We start from the raw sequence: 20,661 nt of genomic DNA, 5'->3' as shown, positions 1-20,661 counted from the left end.
TTCATGTCTGTCATGTGACAAGATAATAAATTTATTTTATGTCTGTCATGTGACAAGATAATAAATTTATTTTATGTCTGTCATGTGACAAGATAATAGATTTATTTCATGTCTGTCATGTGACAAGATAATAGATTTATTTCATGTCTGTCATGTGACAAGATAATAGATTTATTTCATGTCTGTCATGTGACAAGATAATAGATTTATTTTATGTCTGTAATATGACAAGATAATAAATTTATTTCATGTCTGTCATGTGACAAGATAATAAATTTATTTCATGTCTGTCATATGACAGTATAATAAATATAGATAGATATACCTGTCAATCTATTGGTCTATATATCTATCAATCTATCTATCTCGTAGAATTGTAGGATAATATCTTTAACATCCATATATAATAATCAGATATTTTCAACAATTTACCGATCTCCGAGAATATTTTAAAAAGTTTTATAAGAGGAATTATGGTCAGATAATATATTGCTTGTATTGCATGCTGTCAAATATGTATATGAACATATGACCTCAGCGTATGCAGCAAGTTTCCTTATCTGAGTATGCACAGGTTACTGGTTAGTTTAGAGTACCTCATATCAACATTAATAAAGACAAAACCTGATGATAAAAATCTTTATTACGTCAGCTCAGCATCCGCCGAGGCTCTTCCGAGGTCAGTCTTTATGAAGCTATAAAAAAGATCCGTGACACGGACCGCGTAAGGGGGTCATATTTTTGGGGATTTTTGCTCTATAAAATCCTTCGTCTTCAGCAGTACTTTGCTGATCTTGATGTGTTTATAAAGATTCATATAAAAATATTCTTTTGCGAGGATGTTATATGTTTTGTAGTAGTATAGTAGTAGGATAAGAAATAGATAACAAACTATAAATAGTTTTACACACACACACACACACACACACACACACACACACACACACATATATATATATATATATATATATATATATATATATATATATATATATATATATATATATATATATAAAAGTATAAGCTCAGTCGTTAATTCACATGTGACTTTTTATACACAATATTATATTCCTCATTTTTTCATTAGGAGTGTCTTAATGATAATAATAGTAATAGTACTGATAATTGTCGTAGGAATAGTAGTAATAGTACTGATGACAGTAATCGCATCACTTCAGATTTAGGTTTAACGTCATCCATGTGTAGACCCTTATCAACATTTAACGAGAGAGAGAGAGAGAGAGAGAGAGAGAGAGAGATTAAGGGAAAGAAAGAGAGAGAGAAAGAGAGATTGAGGGAAAGAGAGAGAGAGAGAGAGAGCGTAAGATTCCTGATCAGGACTTAGCTTCCGAACGGAGATCGGATACAGCCACACAAGTAAGGGTCGGTTGTTGGGGGTGTGGGGAGGGGGGGAAATGGGAGTTGTAGGGGAGAGTTGGGGGGGATGGTTACCCATCCCCCTTGCATCTCTGTTCGACACCGGACGCTCTTATTCAATCAGCGCATTGATTCGGATAAGAAAGCCAACCGTATCCGGAATACACTTCTTCTCGTGCCTTTGAAAAGGTATTCCTTATATTTTGTACTAGTTCGAATCTATTTTTAACCGAATTGTTTATTGTATTTCTGGACCAAAGATCAGGAAAGAGTTGAAGTGAGAGAGAGAGAGAGAGAGAGAGAGAGAGAGAGAGAGAGAGAGAGAGAGAGAGAGAGAGAGAGAGAGAGGTAGGTCGCAACCGAATCGTTTATTATATCTAAAATTAGAGCTTTTTTTTATTCAGTGCGAAAGATAATGAAGGCGTTTAAGTGAGAGAGAGAGAGAGAGAGAGAGAGAGAGAGAGAGAGAGAGAGAGAGACGACGACGCTACCGAATCGTTTATTATATCTAAAGTTAGGGCCTTTTTTATTCAGTGCCAAAGATAATGAAGGAGTTTTTAAGTAAGAGAGAGAGAGAGAGAGAGAGAGAGAGAGAGAGAGAGAGAGAGAGCGAGAGAGAGAGAGAGAGAGGACGCAACCGAATCGTTTATTATATCTAAAGTTAGGGCCTTTTTTCATTCGGTGCCAAAGATAATGAAGGAGTTTTTAAGTAAGAGAGAGAGCGCGCAACTGGATCATTTATTATATCTAAAACCAAAACGGTTTTCTTAACCCAGAGCAATAAGGAAGGAATTTAAGAGAGAGAGAGAGAGAGAGAGAGAGAGAGAGAGAGAGAGAGAGAGAGAGAGAGAGAGAGAGAGAACGCAACCGAATCATTTATTATATCTAAAACCAAAACAGGTTTCTTAATCCAGATCAAAGGTAAGGAAGGAGTTTAAGTGACAGAGAGAGAGAGAGAGAGAGAGAGAGAGAGAGAGAGAGAGAGTCGTTTATTATATATAAAACGAAAGGCTTTTTTTTATTCCAGAACAAAGGTAAGGATGGAGTTTAAGCATAAGGTCACTGTAAGAGAGAGAGAGAGAGAGAGAGAGAGAGAGAGAGAGAGAGAGAGAGAGAGAGAAAAACGACCGAGTCTTTTATTATATCGAAAACGAAAGCCGTCTTTTTATTATTCCAAACCAAAAATAAAGAAGGAGAGAGAGAGAGAGAGAGAGAGAGAGAGAGAGAGAGAGAGAGAGAGAGAGAGAGAGAGAGGACCACTATCTTTTTCCACATCAAAGATAAGGAAGGAGTTGAAGCGTTAGGTCATGGTGGGACGGAGGGAGGGAAAGATTCCAAGCGAGAGAGAGAGAGAGAGAGAGAGAGAGAGAGAGAGAGAAAGCTGTCAGGATGCCATACAACTGGTGCAACCACACTTCTTCCAGTGCCAAGTACCAGCGATACTATACTCACGCCCTTTCCTCCTCCGTGCCTGTCTGACACAAACACCTTCTGCAGCAAAAGAACCTTCACCCCTCGTTCCGCAGGGCGTCGTGGGAATTCTCCCCCCTTCAGGAGATCCACGTCGTGGCCCCCGTCTCTCAGAGGGGGTATAAGTGTGCTTTTCACTATTTTCAAATTGGAGATGAATTGAAAATCGTTTTTATTTCCCACTGGGCTGTCAATCATTTGCATGGTTTCCTCAGCCGAGAGCCTGATATGTGTGTGTGTCTGTGACTGACAGCAGTGTTCATGTTCCTATATCAAATGACTCCATGCGTCATTCGTGATTCGTAAATATATATTCGACGTCGAACAAAAAAAAAAAAAAAAAACGCGAATTGAAATTCGAAGGAATTGGACTTGAAATTTCAACAAAATATTTCTTCACATTGCAATGAAGGTAAGTTGGACTTCCAGGATTGTTTTGTTAGTTAAGAAAATTGTTTTGGTTAAAGTTTATTGTATTTAAGATTTAATACGATTTGTAGTTTGGTAACGGAATACTTATAGTGTGGTTTGAATTGTAGAGTATGTCATGCAAAGATCTTTTAGAGTTTCGAAAGGTAATGCAAATATATATATATATATATATATATATATATATATATATATATATATATATATATATATATATATATATATATATATATATATATGTTACGTAGACTTGCACACTGACACACACACGTGTATGATGACACATATGTGCTTTCTTCGTATAATGAGACCCATGAAGAAGGACTGGCGAGCCACATGAATAGTGTTGCGGCAAACTTGAAGAAAACGGAAGTAGTAGGAAAACAGTAAAGAGGAACAAGGAAGAATGTCAGTAATGTAGTAAAGAATAGAGAGGGCAGAATATGTAGTAACGAAAGATTATTAATAGTGAATTAATTATTGTATTTCAGTGTTGTCAGAATTGTCAGTTATTTAGTGTAATAGTGATGGAGAGTTGATCATGGTATAAAAATAAAGAGAATTGGATAAAAAATATTAAATATTTTGTAAGCATTTTCGGGCAGTTTTCTACAAAACTGCTTTTGGAAACAAATATTTGCAGTTGAATTTTCAGCAGTAAAACCGGCTCTTCCCCTCCCCTCCCCGTCCTCCAACTCCCGTCTACAAAAATTAGTATTATCTCTCCCGCAACGGAGATATCTGTAGTGTATCTCATTTTCCAGAAACAAATCGTATTTGTGTAACTAATGCTAAAATATTTTATGGCAGACTCCCCTATACTGGAAGGCCATCTCTTACCCTGTGAGAGACATTGACTGAATCATTTGTACAAACTGGCGTTACAGCAACGGTGGTCGCTGACACCGCTCTAAGAAACACGTCATTGCTTTGAGCTGTATAAAATTTTTTGTATAACTTACGCTAAAATATTTATGGCAGATTCTGCTATACAGAACGGCACTTATAGTACTGTAAAAGTTTGATTGGTTGATTTATACAAACTGGCGTCACAGCAACGCTGGTCATTGACACTGCTTCGCATACTTTCCCGAAACAAATTGATATTTATGCATCTAATACTGAAATACCTATGGCAGATTCTACCATACTAGACAGCACCTCTCACCCTGTAAGAGGCTGACTGCTTGATTTATACAAACTGGCGTTACAGCAACCATGGTCACTGGCACAGCTCTAAGAAAACGTCATTGGTTAGAGGTTTATAGTAAAGTTATTTTCAAGAGAAACAGTTAGCCCTGAAAGAAGCAAATGCTGAGATCTCTTATGAGAAAGATGGCTTCAAATTCAGACCATAACTACTTATGGACACATTTCCACAAGCCATTTTGAGGGAAATTATTATTATTATTATTATTATTATTATTATTATTATTATTATTATTATTATTATTATTATTATTATTATTAGTAGTAGTAGTAGTAGTAGTAGTAGTAGTAGTAGTAGTAGTAAAGAGAATCATGTACACACTAGCTGATCCAGGGGTGTGGCACCAGGGCACGTGCGGCCCCCCCCCCCATGAAAAATTATGACAAAATAATAATATTGAAGATTTAGATAATAATACCATAAATGAGAAATATAAAAATAGGAAAAAATATAAAAATTATTATAGAGATGATATATATATGCATATATATATGGATGTATAATATGAAAATTGGTGCCCACCCCCCCATGAAATTTTTCTGGATCCGCTAGTACATAATTATATAGATGACATGATGGTGTTTGTGGGATGGGGTTGCTGACGCAGCAAAAAATGCCTGATAATAGAATCACTGCTGACTCAGCAAAGTCGGGATTATTTTCTTGTCTTTATAAGGGAACAAATTTATAATACTATTAGCGACTGACTAGGATATGTTAGGATGGGAGAGAGTTAGAGAGGAACAGGAACAAGGAAGGAAGTATAGGAGGAAGAGGAAAATTTTGGAGCAGAAAAGGATGGGAGAGAGTGGGAGAAGATGAGGAACGATTAAGGAAGTGTAGGAGAAGGTAGAAAGTTCTGGAGCATGAGAAACTTAGTTGTGTGTGAGGGGTAGAAACTAAAGCATAACTCTGTCCGTATACAAACTTAGGGACTATCTCTGTATACAAACTTGTAGGGGGGGGGGCATATGCCAGGAATGACAGAAATCTAAAGGTGGTCAGAAACTGATGTATATTGAAACTGGTTTAAGCGTAGTTTGGTATTATTTTTTATAATGGGGATTGTAGATTTATTTAATATGATTGAAAGGTTCAGTAAAAGCTGATTAATACATACATATAATATATATATATATATATATATATATATATATATATATATATATATATATATATATATATATATATATATATATATATATATATATATATATATATATATATATATATAATGTCTGTGTATGTGTGTACGTACATACATACATACATGTGTATATAAACATACATATACATACGTATGTATGTAAAACCCAACTTATTCATAGATGGTGTAACATTGAAGCCAGAAAAGAGGAAAAATGCTATGATAGGTTTAGGGAATAATAAAGGCGTAAGAATGAAAACCCTTTGAATGAGAGAGAGAGAGAGAGAGCGCGAGAGCTAGCTTAAATTTTAAAAGCCATCTAAAACAACACACGCTGGTCTGACAGACTTTCCGTCACGTACTTAACTGGTAAAGTCTATTCGGGCAGAAGAGACCTTACAATTTCGTAGGCCCACGCACGTTTGAACTTCGAGGTACAAGAGGAAGTTAAGCATCTCGTTTTAACTTTTGTTTTTTCTGTTCATCTGAAAAGAACCCTCTATTCATTTGTTTGAGAAAGTTGTTTCATCTCAGTGGGTGCGTTCATTTAGTAGTAGTGGCGAAGATTTGCCCTTGCAACGGCTCCCCATCTTGCCTCTTCCGTGATCTACCTCTTCTAGTTGAGGGTATATTTGGGCTCTTTTTCTTTCCCGTCTCGTGTTTATACCTGTAGATTTGACTTGTTTGTCTATATTTGGTATTTACTCATTCAAATATTAATTGAGAAAGCTTAGCATTTCGTTTCAAGTTATGTTTTGTTCACCTAAAAAGAACACTTACTCCGTTCTTCATCAAGGTCGTGTCATCTCAGAGGGTGCGTTCAGTTGGCTTTAACCAATTGGTAACCATATAAACAATGCCCTCTAATTAGTAGTAGTAGTAGTAGTGAGCATTCGGCTTTGAAACGGCTCCCTATCTTGAGCTCTTCCATGGCCCTCTTCTTTTGGTTGAGGTTACATTTGGGCATTTTTTCCTTCCCGTCTCGTATTTATACTCATAGATTTGGCTTATTCGTTTGAATTTGGCGTTTATTTATTCACATATTGATTCAGGAACTAATTATTTACTTTAGGAGCTAATGTAATTCATTCATGTTTGTTATTTATCATTTGTTTAGCTAAACTTATACGCCTCGATTCTTCTTTGCTTTGCTTATGGGAATTCTGTTGTATGGAAACAAGGCTCAGTTCTCTCCTTGCATTTTATAAGAATGCTTGTAAATTGTCGAAATGAATTTACAATGCTCAGTCCGCACGCTTGCAGAAATAACGCAAGCAAGCAGATACGACCGAATATGTACTTAGGCGTCAAGTATTATAATTACACTGTAGCTTGCCAGTCCCGTTAAAAGGAATTGGGAGCTGACATAGTCAGATAATCAGAGAGCTTTCAAATTTTAGTTTTAACAAACGACCAGTTGCTGAATTAGCGGTGTCTTTTTTTATGGGTTCTTTGTGTTTAAAATATCAAATGGTTCAAGTCAAGAAATTCAACGGAAAACCTGAATGACGAACTTAAATTTGGTTAAAGATTACCGTAGACTAAGCGCGCAAACAACCTGATTGAAGAGGCGTGCTGTACCATGCTGGTAACGATTGCTTTATATTATATATATATATATATATATATATATATATATATATATATATATATATATGTGTGTGTATATATATATATATATTTATATTTATATATGTATTATATATTATAATATATATATATATTGTATATATTATATAATATATATATTATATATATTGTGATAAATATATTATAGATAAATAAATATATATATGTATACATACAGTATATATATATATATATATATATATATATATATATATATATATATATATATATATATATCTATATATATATATATATGTGTGTGTGTGTGTGTGTGTGTGTGTGTGTTCATCCCTACCAAGCTATTATAACAAACATTATTTTATAACATTTCTCCTCATGCAAAAGTAACTTAACATAGCACTGACACAACATCAAAATCCATAATTAAAAACCTCTACAGCAAAACCAGCCCCTTGTAAATTCTCCTCCGGAAATTAACTAATTCTTCCAACAAATTCTCCTCGCAGATTACAGCACCGCGCTGGTGGGCGTTATGGGCGTCGACGCTTTTGTTGTCGCCCGCTGGCTCCAGTGCCCTCTGGGGGTGGTCAGAGGAATCGTCTTGTCAGATGCAGAGGTCGTTCCCGCCTGAGCCTAGCGATGTGTATATTACAGGTAAGATTTTGTAAATAACGCCTCTACCTACCGGACTTCTGTACTTAACGGCTACGTTATTATGATTATTTTTTCTTGCTATGTTACCACTATAGATGTAATACTTCTTTAGATAAATTGAATTGGATTTTAAGTGTTAAGTAAAGGATAGGTTTGAGTAGGAACTGTGCAGGATTGCTGTTAGCAATAACGCCTCAACTTACCGGACTTCTGTACTTAACGCCTACATTATTATGATGATTTTTTTCTTGCTATGTTACCACTATAGATGAAATGCATTTTTTAGATAATTGAAATTGGATTTTAAGTGTTAAGTAAAGGGTAGGTTTGAGTAGGAACTATGTAGAATTGCTGTTAGCAATAACACCTCAACTTGAAGGACTTCTGTACTTGTCCGGTATATTATGATGATGATTTTTTTAATTCTGCCACTTTAAAATTTTATTTTTACTGTTATGTATAGGTTAGTTTAGGTCAGGAACCATGTAGAATTGCTGTTAGCAAGATTTTGTAAATAACATCTCTACTGAACTGACCTCTGTACTTATCGACTACATTATTAAGATCATGGATTCTAATCTGCCACTTTAGATGTGAAACATTTTTAGATGAATCTCTTAAATGGATTTCAAGTGTTATGTACAAGCTTGTTTGGGTTAGGAACTATGTGGAACTGCTGTTAGCAAGATTTTGTAAGTAGTGACGACTTAGCTTAACAGAATTTTATTCTCATCAGCTACCTTATTGCGATTATGTTTGACTGTGATACCACTTTAGATGTGATATATTTTTAGAGAAATTTCTTAAACTTGAAGTGTAAAGTACGGCTTAGCTTAGGTTAGGAACTATGTAGAGTGGATGTTAACTGTAAGATATCTGGAAATACTCAAGCACTGGCTGTAATATAGGATTTTTGTTACTTAACAGACTTTGTTGTTGCTTATCAGAAATCTGGAAAGTATTCAGGCACTGGCTGTAACATAGGATTTTTGTTACTTAGGAGACTTTGTTGTTGCATATCAGAAATCTGAAAAGTATTCAGGCACTGGCTGTAATATAAGATTTGTGTTACTTAACAGACTTTGTTGTTACTTATCAGAAAGCTAGATTCCCAGTGCGCCTGATAAGTCGAGGTGCTACTTATAGCTTAACTCTGACTTATAAAATTGATCTGTTTAAGTAAAGACAGCAGAATCGCGTATCTTCTTGTAATAAACTTGTATCACGAAGCGACGTCTTTCAAAGCTTCAAGATATTTGAATATTACCAATAAATTTATTATCAAGACTACCAAGATGCCTAAAATAACAACTAACGAAGTTTGTTAGCGTATAGCACGATCCCTCGTAGGAGGTTAGTGCCGTCAGTGCACCTCACACGATGCACTGTAGGCATTACTGAAGGTTCTTTGCAGTGTCCCACCCGCCCCTAGCTGCAACCCCTTTCATTCCTTTTACTATATCTCTGTTCATATTCCCTTTCATCCATCTCACTTTCCACCTTCTCATAGCAATTGTTTCATCATTATTTTCAGCGATGAATGACCTCTTAGGCCCCATCGCTTGGCCTTAGGCCTAAACTTTATATCACAATCCAGTCAACCTTAATCTCACCAGTGTCCAACCACTTGATAATACCTAGATAGAAAACTCATCAGCATGGCGTCAAACCCCCCTACAACTTATCATATCCCCAATGCCCTTTGCGTCAGTGAATAATGCTAACTACTTTCTCAGGTCTAGTGGGCGTGCATGGAGGTGGGCGGTGTGGGCTGGTAGACCCAGCGGGCGTGCAGATGATGGAGGCAGCCCGCTGGACTGCTAGTAAGCTGGGACAAGTCGAGTTCATTCCAGGAACCACAGTTGGTGAGTTAGTCAGAATTTCTTCATGTGGTTCTTTATTTGGATCTTAGGCTTTGTGGTGACGAGCGTGTCCAGGAATTGTGAAAAAATCGAGAAGTTAAGAGCTTTCTTTTCTCAACATGTATTGTCTTTATTATAGATTTTGTCTTTGATGTTATTTATACGTATGCAAAACTGTTTGTATAAAGGTTAAGGCATAATATGTTGAATAACAGATATTTATATATATATATATATATATATATATATATATATATATATATATATATATATATATATATATGTATGTATGTATGTATGTATGTATGTATGTATGTATGTATGTATGTATGTATGTATGTATGTATAAATTTCGACTTGCATAAATGTAAAGATAATACAGTTTTAAATAATTGAAGTGAATTAGGAGTAATTGAAGAAAAAAATACTGGATACTTATCCACTAAAAGATGAATCTAAAAATAAAATTAAAAGGAAAATGTGACACATTTATATAGTCGAAAATAAAATGAAAAAAAGATTACGTACATTTATATACAAACTAAAATAAAATGAAGATTACTTACATTTATATACAATCTAAAATAAAATTAAAAAGATTACTTACATTCATATATAATCTAAATTGAAGTGAAAAAATTGCTTATATATATATTTTTTGAAATGCAATCCACAGGTGTGACCACGTATGATACCTGTGGTGGGGACGACGCCGTCCTACGAGCTGGCATCGCAGGTATGGTACAAGGCGGGTACCTGGACGAGACTCAGTGTAACATCCACCCACACGTGGGGGTGTTGCACACGCATCCCGAAAACGAACAGCTTGCGTCGTTTCTAGAGGTAAGAGAGTTCGCGCTGCGCATGCGTGATTATTTTCGGTCTATTTGCTTAGGGTGGGCCTTGTCTGGTGCACCATAGACGGTAGTGAAGGCTCTTTCAATTCGCCTGTTTAACTTCTTTAACATAACGTATTATTGTCTAAAAATGTTTCCTTATAATAATAATAATAATAATAATAATAATAATAATAATAATAATAATAATAATAATAATAATATCCCGTAGGGGACAGTGCCGTCAGTGCGCCTCACACAGTGCACTGTAGGGATTGCTTAAGGTTCTTTGCAGCGTCCCTTCGGCCCCTCAGCTGTGACCCCTTTCATTCCTTTTACTGTACCTCCGTTCATATTCTCTTTCTTCCATCTTATTTTCAACCCTCTCCTAACAATTGTTTTAACATTATTTGTCCTAAATATTGTATTCCAATTCCAATAATAATAATAATAATAATACTATTTTCAATTTGTGAAGTAATCCATTTTATTACTGTCAGGATTTAACATATAAAGTATTAAGGTCCCTTTAGTAACTAAAACTGTAAATCATTTGAGTCCTCCTTCTGTACAACATACACTTTCGCACTGACTTAATTTCAGTGACGAATCATGCAATATCCTGCGAAGGGAAATTATCACTTCTCAATAACTTAATTTCAATCACGTATCATACAAGATCCTCCGAAGGGAAATTATCACTTCTCAGTAGCTTAATTTTAATCAGGCATCATACAAGATCCTCCGAAGGGAAACTATCACTTTCACAATAACTTAATTTCAATCATGTATCATACAAGATCCTCCGAAGGGTATCACTCTGCAATAACTTAATTTTAATCACGTATCATACAAGATCCTCCGAAGGGAAATTATCACTTCTCAGTAGCTTAATTTAAATAAGGTATCATACAGTAACCTCCGAAGGGTATCACTCTGCAATAACTTAATTTTAATCACGTATCATACAAGATCCTTTGAAGGGAAATTATCACTTTGCAATAACTCAGTTTAAATCTTCTGTCATACAACATCCAACGAAGGGGAAATTCAGACCACCAAATCTGTTTCAGGATCTAGACGTCCCGTCTGTGGGAGTCACTTCGGCGGACCTCACGCCACAGCTTGAGGCTTTGATGCCCCTTCTTCTGCGTCTGAACTGGACCTCTGTGGTCGTCGCAGCGCCCTCTGTAAAGGTGAGTCCAGAGATATTCAGCCAATCGCATCTTTAATGTGCTTTGTCTTCCACGAATCTCCACTCACATTCAGCCTTGTTGTCTTAGTTCTCACCCTAGTAATAATAATAATAACAATAATAGCGCGATAAGTAAGGTATTAAAGGGAATAAGAGGCCTGTTGTGGACCTGTGGATGCATTTGTTAGTGAAAAGAGATACAAGTTAATTTGTATTATTCTTTAGATTACCTAACCAGTGTAATATATGCATTCTTTGAGATAAAAACTTGTGAAAATATTACAGTTCGTTAACTTTACTGCCTGGTGATGATAATATATATATATATATATATATATATATATATATATATATATATATATATATATATATATATATATATATATATATATATATATATATATTATATATATATATATATATATATATATATATATATATATATATACATTAGTTTATTGAATTTTGATCTATAATGATTTTCTTTGACCTATGTTGATGTCAAGTCTTAATTTGTCCACATATTTCCAGGTTCTAAAACAGTTCGGCCACCTAGCGGCGAGATACCGAATCTGTGTGGGTGCTGAGGCTATTCTACCTTACACCACCAGGTAACTGAAGTTGCAGATCGCTGGTATCTGAACTTAAACTAGCTTAAACGGCACGAAAAGCCTTTTGGTATGATACTATACATACGCATGAATCAATCAATAATCCATGTTACTGAATTTCAGCACCGTTATAGAAGTGACATTGTAATCCATATTATTCTTTTTCAACGTCACTCTCCCAGCGACCAAAAAGTCTACCGGTCAGTCTTGGAGATTCTCGAGACGGGAGAGACGGGAGGCGCCGTTCTGATCGGACCTCAGGACAGATTGCATGCTGCCCTCAGCGCCGCAGCTGTCTTCAACAACACCAGTTTTGACTGGGTCTTGGCGCCGACTGGTCCAATCCAAGAGGACGTGTTTCAAGGTTGGTAAACTTGGCTTTCCAAATACCCCTTCAACAGTAAATTTAAGTACCTACCTGACAGTTATCCAAAAGAGATATATATAATAATAATAATGTTGAAGCGTAACCATATGCCAAAGTCATTTGCTGTTGTAAGTATATTTGTTTATTAATTTGTCAGCTTATTTTTTCTTATCTAATAAATGGTATCATCTTTCTCTATTTCCTGTCGCATTCTGTTTCTTTCAAATGAAAAACATAATATTCTTTGGAAGCTTGAAGTTCAAGTCGGTGGCCCCTTTGGTGGGCTTGTTCCATGTGAATAAGGTTAATTTTCTGAATAATAATAATAATAATAATAATAATAATAATAATAATAATCAACCAAACAAAAACTTCTTTCAGTTTTCTTCTGAAGATGGAAAGAGAAACCCACAAGATTCTTGTGTATAACTTGTTTACTGGTAAATATTTACATGTTACTTTTAATCTCGAGTACTTTCAGGTCCTAACTGTGACCCATTTTCAAGAGATGAGGTAGTCAGGCTGGTTCAAGGCCCAGCAATCTTCTGGAACCTCTTCTCCCTGTGCTGTCATTTATATGATGGCTGTCCTGGTTTCCAAAATGAAACAAATTACATAAAAAATGAAAGAAATTAAATATAAATTTGTGTATACCTTTGAAAACACTGTAAAAAAAACAAAGTATGTAAAAATAAATTGGAAGGAGAAGATAGTAATGCAGATGATGTAGGGGGAGTATACATCATTAATTGCAACAATTGTGGAGACAAATATGTGGGTGAAACAGGTAGGGGAATAAGGACTAGAATCCAAGAACACAGGAGGGCAGTGCAGCTCAACTCACAGGGGAGTGCTATAGCTAGGCATTGTTGGGAAAAGGACCATAGGATGGATTTTAAAAACAGTAGGCTTATATACAAAAGCAATAACATCAGTCATAGGAGGGTAGTGGAAGGGGCACTCATCAGACAGATTAAAGTGATAGAAGGAAACAAAGGATTTACCTCAGAAGATCCCATAAGCCGATCTTTAATATTAAAAGAAGCTAAGATCGACCCTTCTGTCCTGGAGGTTAGGTCTCCTGCCCAACAGACCGATGGTGACTACTCACATACCACAAGGATTAATACCACTGACCATCAGATCAGGATATCAGACCGACAGGAGGAGATTAACAACTCTCAAGAGAATGGAAACCAGGACAGCCATCATATAAATGACAGCACAGGGAGAAGAAGTTCCTTACGGGCTGCTCTAGAAGCAAGAGCCCGTGCTGGCACAAGGCCAGCTAAATCTAAAACAACGAAGAAGTTCCAGAAGATTGCTGGGCCTTGAACCAGCCTGACTACCTCATCTCTTGAAAAAGGGTCACAGTTAGGACCTGAAAGTACTCGAGATTAAAAGTAATATGTAAATATTTACCAGTAAACAAGTTATACACAAGAATCTTGTGGGTTTCTCTTTCCAATAATAATAATAATAATAATAATAATAATAATAATAATAATAATAATATCATCTAGTCTTATACCAGTTAGGCAGTCATGAAAATATTCTGTATAAGTTCCTCAAAATCCGGTCATTTATATATCTCATTTTATCTTCTCTGGGCCTGGGTTCCAAGCGTGTGCATGTGTGTATGTGTGCATTTATTATTCTCTGGATGCCCAAACACGTTTAACATCCTATACATCAAGTTCATACATACATACCTGTTGTGTGTATATGTGTATTTATTTTTCTCTGGATTCCCATACATGTTTATCATTCAATACATCATGCATACATACCTGTTGTGTGTATATGTGTATTTATTTTTCCTCTGGATTCCTATACACGTTTAACATTCTATACATCAAATTCATGTATACTTACCTGGTGTGTGTGTGTTTGTATGTGTGTATATGTGTATTTATTTTTCCTCTAGATTCCCATACATGTTTAACATTCTATACATCATGTTTATACATACATACCTGTTGTGTGTGTTTGTATGTGCGTGTGCATTTATTTTTCTCAGGATTTCCATACACATTTAACATTCTATATATCAAGTTCATGTATACTTACCTGGTGTGTGTATGTGTATGCATTTGTGCATTTATTTTTCTCTGGATTCCCATACACGTTTAACATTCTATACATCATGTTCATACATACCTGTTGTGTGTGTATGTGTGTGTGTGCATGTTTATTTTTCCTCTGGGTTCCAATACACGTTCGTACATCATGTTCCTACATATCAGCCTTCAGAGTTACCCCTGTTTACCCACAACACTCCAAATTCCCTTTCTCCGTCCAGGTCTCAACAGCGTAGCTTCGGGAGTGTTGGCACTCCGGCGGGCCAGCCAGTCGGTCCCTGAATTTGGGGAGCATTTCAAAAACGTGGCTTCGTTGGACCCGACTTTGTACCCCTATTTTGACCCAGAGGATTACGTAGAGGAACCGGCCGTTTTTCAGGTGCGGAATAAGTCGTGTGATGGTCTGATAGTATCTAATACATTTTGAAGAGGTTTTAGTAAATGTTTGATGGTACTTTTTATTATTAGTTTACTGTTAGCTTACTTATTTTTTTGTGTTTATTGGAATTTTTTTTAATAATTTACTAAAGGAAAATGAAAAAGGAAAGACTGATTTTAATCTTAAAGGAACAGATAGAATTTCATGCCTCTTTAAGGAAGAAGATTTATGATAAGTGTCCGGGAAAACAGAAACACGGGGAGAATTCTAAAGCTCGTCGTGAGTTGTAGGGCAGAAACAGTGGTAGGACCCGATTGTAAACCTGTTCTTTGACTGTTATAATATTCCTAGTAACCTTTTTAAGCTATCACTCTCCTGCCAACGTAATTTAGGTGTTTATGTATTATGAATGTATATATATGTATATATATATATACATATATGTGTGTGTATAAAGTTGTTCTTCTTCTTCCCTGTCGAAGAAGGCATATTCAAGTTGCCTGGACCTCTTTCGAGTTGTGTTTACACCTTCTTCTTCCGCTCTCCATAACGTCCCTCTGGTCTCCCCGGCAGGTGGTCGAGGGCGTGTTCAAGATGGGCGCCGGCATCCGTCGGTCGGTGGAGGAGCACTGCGGAGGAAACGGTTGGTGTGCGAACGCAACCCTCTCCTTGTCGGATCCGGAGACGGACGGCCTGGACGTAATAGAGGCTCTCTCTATTAAGTCTCAGAGGCCGAGGTACCAGATTCTCCTGCTGTCCCCCGACGAGAGCACTAGACTCACGTTTACGAAGGTGAAGATCAGTAATGGTTCGTCTGGCCGCCATAGGCCTAAATTAAGGATGTTGTACAATTGGAGCTTCAAAAGTTCGAGCGCAGATGCAATGCTTTAGTGCCCTAAAACAGTTCTTGTATTTTAATGATTTACTTACATTTTCGTCTATTTATTAAGTATTCCTATCATCTTCTGTTACTTCTTTCATATGAACACCATATTCTCTGGAAGACTAGATTTCAAGTCAGTGGCTCCTATGGTGGGATTGTTCCTTGTGAATAGCGTTCATATTCTGAATAATAATAATAATAATAATAATAATAATAATAATAATAATAATAATAAAATAACGTATACTCACTGAAAAGACCTTTGCCATCACGCTAACATCATGTTGAGAATCACGAACATCTGATGCTAGGTCTAAGCCAGGAAGTCTAACTTCTTCTTTCTACTTCCAGGTAGGGTTTTACTCCGCCGGAATCCTCGAACTCGACGAAGCAGCCAAGGGCAAGGCGGACTGGCCGAGTCCCCACCCCTGCATCGGATGTCACTGCCTAAATGTCCGGTTCTGGTTCTTCCTTGACCTGAGATGGCGGACGGATGCTTGGGTCACCATCTGCGCTACGATGTCGATCATCGGTGTGCTAGTCGCTATTGCAATTATGATTTATATCATGGTGAGAAGTATGTAGTTTGAGTAGTTAGTAGTACGTAATTAATTGTATTCAAGATTAGGTGCTGTTTTCTATATTTGGAAAGTTGGACTAGCATTGTCTTGTGTAGCATTTTGGAAATGGTATCTCTGTTTATCAGCAGAATTATTGTTATTATTAGTACTATTGGAGAAAACAATCCGCAGTTACGTAACCGTACAAATATATTACTTTCTAGAGAGTGAATCTATACAAAGAGCTTTCAAGAATCTATACGATTATCCTTTTGAAATGGAGAATCTTACAGATTCTCAAAAGCTCTCTGTATAGATTCATTTTTAAAAATCAACTTGTTTGCACAGTTACAGAACTGTGGACTGTTTTTTTCCATTTTGAGGCTCATAGTACTATGCTTATTTCTTAATAATTACTATGGATATTATCATCAGCACTAACAGCAGTATTACCAGTCTCTATATCATAAAAAAGAGGTACTTCTAAGTATAGGTCCTCCCTGCTCACCAGAAAAACATTCACTCTCACAGATTCAAGGATGCCGTGGGCGCACTCCTGAAGGATCTCAAGCCTTCTCGGTGCTCCTCCTGATCTCCTGCGTCTTCCTCTACGCATCTATACTGCCTTATAGCTTCGAGGCTTCCAGTATCATCTGCACACTGCGTCCCGTCATCACCAGTATGTCTTATGCCTTAGTCTTCGCCGTCATGCTGTCACGGTCCCTCATGTTAGCCACTGCAGACTCGGAAGGGTAAGTCTCAGAGAGAGAGAGAGAGAGAGAGAGAGAGAGAGCAGGAAACTGTAGTACAATATCATGCTTAATATCCAGTTATGATAATGGATATAAGAATATAAGATTCCAAAAGAGAGAGAGAGAGAGAGAGAGAGAGCAGGAAACTATAGTACGAGGCCATGAATAATGTTCATTTATAATACTGGTATAAGAATGTAAGATTCCATCTGAAGCCTTTAGGCCTAATCAGTATGTACTCATTATGTTTCGAAAGAAACTACGTTTCAATATGAGTTCCAATTACACAAAGTATGGCACAGTCCAGTAGTTTGTCCTGCCTACAGAATTCACCTAAACAAATGCTTTCCAAAAGCACAATGGTTCCTGGTTCCTAAGCGCTCACTCCATAAACACAGTTGCGGGCACACCCTGTTTGTGTTAGGTGCAGAGCTATTTAACTTTAAACAGTTTTACTTTGTAACTTTTGTCTTTCGCATTGTTAATCCATTTTTCCAAATGACACTGACTTCCCTCTTTTCTTTAGGTATTTTAATCGTCTTTAGCTTTACTTTCCTTAAGACTTCAGTGAATTGAGTGTTATATTCCTTGAACATTACCCTTTTCTGTCATAAATACTTAAAATGATTCCTTACGAGCGTGCTCTTTAATGTTTACTTTTTTCATTATAACCTATAATATTTCGTAATATTCTCATTCTTTCTTCTTCTTCTTCATCTGCGTGTAAGGTTGGTGGGTCACGTGAGTGGACTGGTGCAGTCAGCTCTTCTTTTCTTCATGGTCTGCGTCCAGGCGGGCCTAGGGGTGCAGCAGTTCCTGATGGATCCGCCACAGTTCATGCATACTCCTCCCCCTCTTGCAGGTGGCATCTTGTACACCTGTTCAGGAGACAGACTCTTCTTCTTGATTTCTCACTCTTACGTCATGTTCCTGTTGTTCCTCCTCCTCCTGGTGTCGCCGTTCATCATCAGGTCCCGCCGTAACTACCACGAGGGCCTGCTCTTCTTCATAGCCACCATCTTAGTTGTGGGCATCTGGGTCGCCTGGGCGACTCTGTACATGCTCATGCCACCCATCTGGAGCGACGCCTGCATCTGCTTAGGTCTAGCCGCCACGCCGACGTGTCTCCTGCTGTGCATTTTTGTACCAAAGACGTACTTAATGGTGCGAGCAGCCGCCAGGGAGGCTCTCACCGCAACGCCCATTCGCGCGCTTTCCAGACCCCACTCGGCTCACGATTTGGCGCGCGCCTCCTCCCTGGCGTTGTACGACTCGATCTCCCACCTGCCGGAGATGACCTACTCGCAGTTGCATCCTCCAGTGCACGCCTACACCCCGGACCCCACCGTGCACTTCCCGCAGAAGGAGAATCCTTACGAGATGTATTCCCACTACCAGCCATCCCCGCACAAGGTCACTCAGTTTTGATTCCATCGGAACTTTTTTTTTTCGGACTTTTTATATAGAGGCAATTTTTTCACTTATAACTTGTGATGGTGGGTTTTTAGACCGTGAATTGCTATGAAATATAATTTACACAGAAGGAGAGTGAAAGTTTTCATTTTATTGCAAGTTGGTTAAACGATTTGGTCTACGTTGGTAATGCAGTTACGTACATAAGGTTTAGATAAAGCTCACACCTTAACATCCAAGTCTAGTACCATAGCTAAAAGACCTCTTTTTGCTTCACTTATCAAACATCAACATTATTTATACTTCCTTGAACTGAATTTTCAAAACTTTTTACTACTTGAAATTGGTAACCAAAGTGTTGAGATGGGGTCAATGTAATCCCGAGAAATGTACATTTTTTAACCTTTCTCTGAAATGAGTGCTTGACATTTTTTACTTGAGCTTTTCATTTTATTAATTTATTTATTTATTTATTTATTTATTTATTTATTTATTTATTTATTTTATTTCTTTAATTTTGCATGACTATTCTTCATACGTCACCATGTTCAAACCAAAGTGTTCTATATGTAAAAAAAAGACTGTAGTATTTTCTAGTTATTCCTTTGTATAATTGTTGTACATTTGTTTATTGTTTTTTGAAGAGGAGAGAAATAAAGATGGCATCTTTATTATTCATGATGTAATTACAACTTTTTTTTAGCTGTGTTATTACAAGGCTTTGCTTTCATCATGAGAACTTGTAATTGGTAACAACAAATTATCTTGTGCATTTTTCGTGCTCAGCACCTGGTGATCGGGTGTGTAGAATGAGTAGGTGGCCTGTTGTGGACCTCTGAATTCTGTCATGACTTTCATGACATGCTCCTGATCTTAAAATTGACCAATAGATTTTATTTTGTTTTTGATTGTTTAAGGGGGGTGGGAAGGGGAGAATTGATTGGAAATAAGGTTAAAGCTGGTGCATTAAAAAAACGTTATTTTTTAAATTATTTTAATCTTAAAAGAAACCCAGATGACTTTGTAAATACACAAGAAAACGAAATTCTCAACTCATGAATTAGACCACATATCAGAATCAGTGACTGAAACCATGTGAGTCGACTCTAGTACAAGAGTTATTTATTCTAGCAAAAACTACAAACAACCTGTACTGGCACAAGGCCCACCTAAATCGAACAACAGCAAACCCAGTAAAAACACATTAAAGATTTTGACAGGCGCAGCAAACGTTTGGCTAGCAATCTCCACTACCGGGGATGCTCTGGCGTTTGGTGGCGCGTCTGGGTGGTGGGTGGGTAGTTGGGGAGGGGGGGTATGTATGTTTGTTTTGCTAGGGAGGGGGGAGAGGCCCTGGGCCAACGTTAAGACTTAACATTTCGACTCTGTACACAGCGGTTCCCATTCAGCGCTTGAAGTGACACCGAATTAGTTTACAAATAGGACGGAAAGCTTTTGATAAAAACTTTTTATAGCTCAAGAAGGTAGAAAAAACTTCGGAAAAGTATGGGGACAAGTATTGCGTTTCGTGTGACGAATGCAGCTGACTTCTTGGCAGTCCTATTCTTCAAACAGCTCTACAATTATCTTCCCAGGTCGTAAACGATGGCTGCATTATTGGGAAAATATTGCTTATTAAACTGCCAACTACCTTAAGGAACCCACCTGATTGATCAAATTATAATTAATGTTTTATAAAAAGAATAATTGGGCATTGCAAATTAACCTAAATCGCAGTTGTGGACAACGATTGTTTATATATCTCAAAGACGAGTAAACTAAGACAGTTTGTCTTCTGTTTCCGTTATGAGGACTAGAACAATTGCGAGTAAACTTATCTCATTC

At 37.0% G+C, this 20,661-nt stretch overlaps 1 protein-coding gene across 2 annotated transcripts in view; it reads left to right on the top strand.

The window, feature by feature from the left end:
- Nucleotides 1-19,490, top strand: part of boss (bride of sevenless) — a 37,155-nt gene extending 17,665 nt beyond the window's left edge. Inside the window, exons 1-12 of one of the 2 annotated variants that reach the window (XM_067085915.1) lie at nt 2,789-3,259; nt 7,730-7,877; nt 9,614-9,742; nt 10,416-10,582; nt 11,649-11,771; nt 12,302-12,381; nt 12,564-12,745; nt 15,051-15,208; nt 15,782-16,000; nt 16,443-16,661; nt 17,183-17,403; nt 18,132-19,490. In XM_067085915.1, the coding sequence (XP_066942016.1) occupies nt 3,254-3,259; nt 7,730-7,877; nt 9,614-9,742; nt 10,416-10,582; nt 11,649-11,771; nt 12,302-12,381; nt 12,564-12,745; nt 15,051-15,208; nt 15,782-16,000; nt 16,443-16,661; nt 17,183-17,403; nt 18,132-18,831 (2,352 nt within the window). In that variant the 5' untranslated portion in view covers nt 2,789-3,253 and the 3' untranslated portion in view covers nt 18,832-19,490. Of the gene's footprint in view, nt 1-2,788; nt 3,260-7,729; nt 7,878-9,613; nt 9,743-10,415; nt 10,583-11,648; nt 11,772-12,301; nt 12,382-12,563; nt 12,746-15,050; nt 15,209-15,781; nt 16,001-16,442; nt 16,662-17,182; nt 17,404-18,131 lie in introns of those variants that run through there. The other variant, XM_067085914.1, reaches the window with a different exon arrangement.
- Nucleotides 19,491-20,661: the final 1,171 nt, after the last annotated feature.

This window comes from Macrobrachium rosenbergii, chromosome 42, assembly GCF_040412425.1.
Source record: "Macrobrachium rosenbergii isolate ZJJX-2024 chromosome 42, ASM4041242v1, whole genome shotgun sequence".
In the NCBI taxonomy this organism is placed as follows: Eukaryota; Metazoa; Arthropoda; class Malacostraca; order Decapoda; family Palaemonidae; genus Macrobrachium; species Macrobrachium rosenbergii.
Note: the sequence above shows the minus strand (reverse complement) of the source record. Positions and strands in the feature narration are given on the sequence as shown.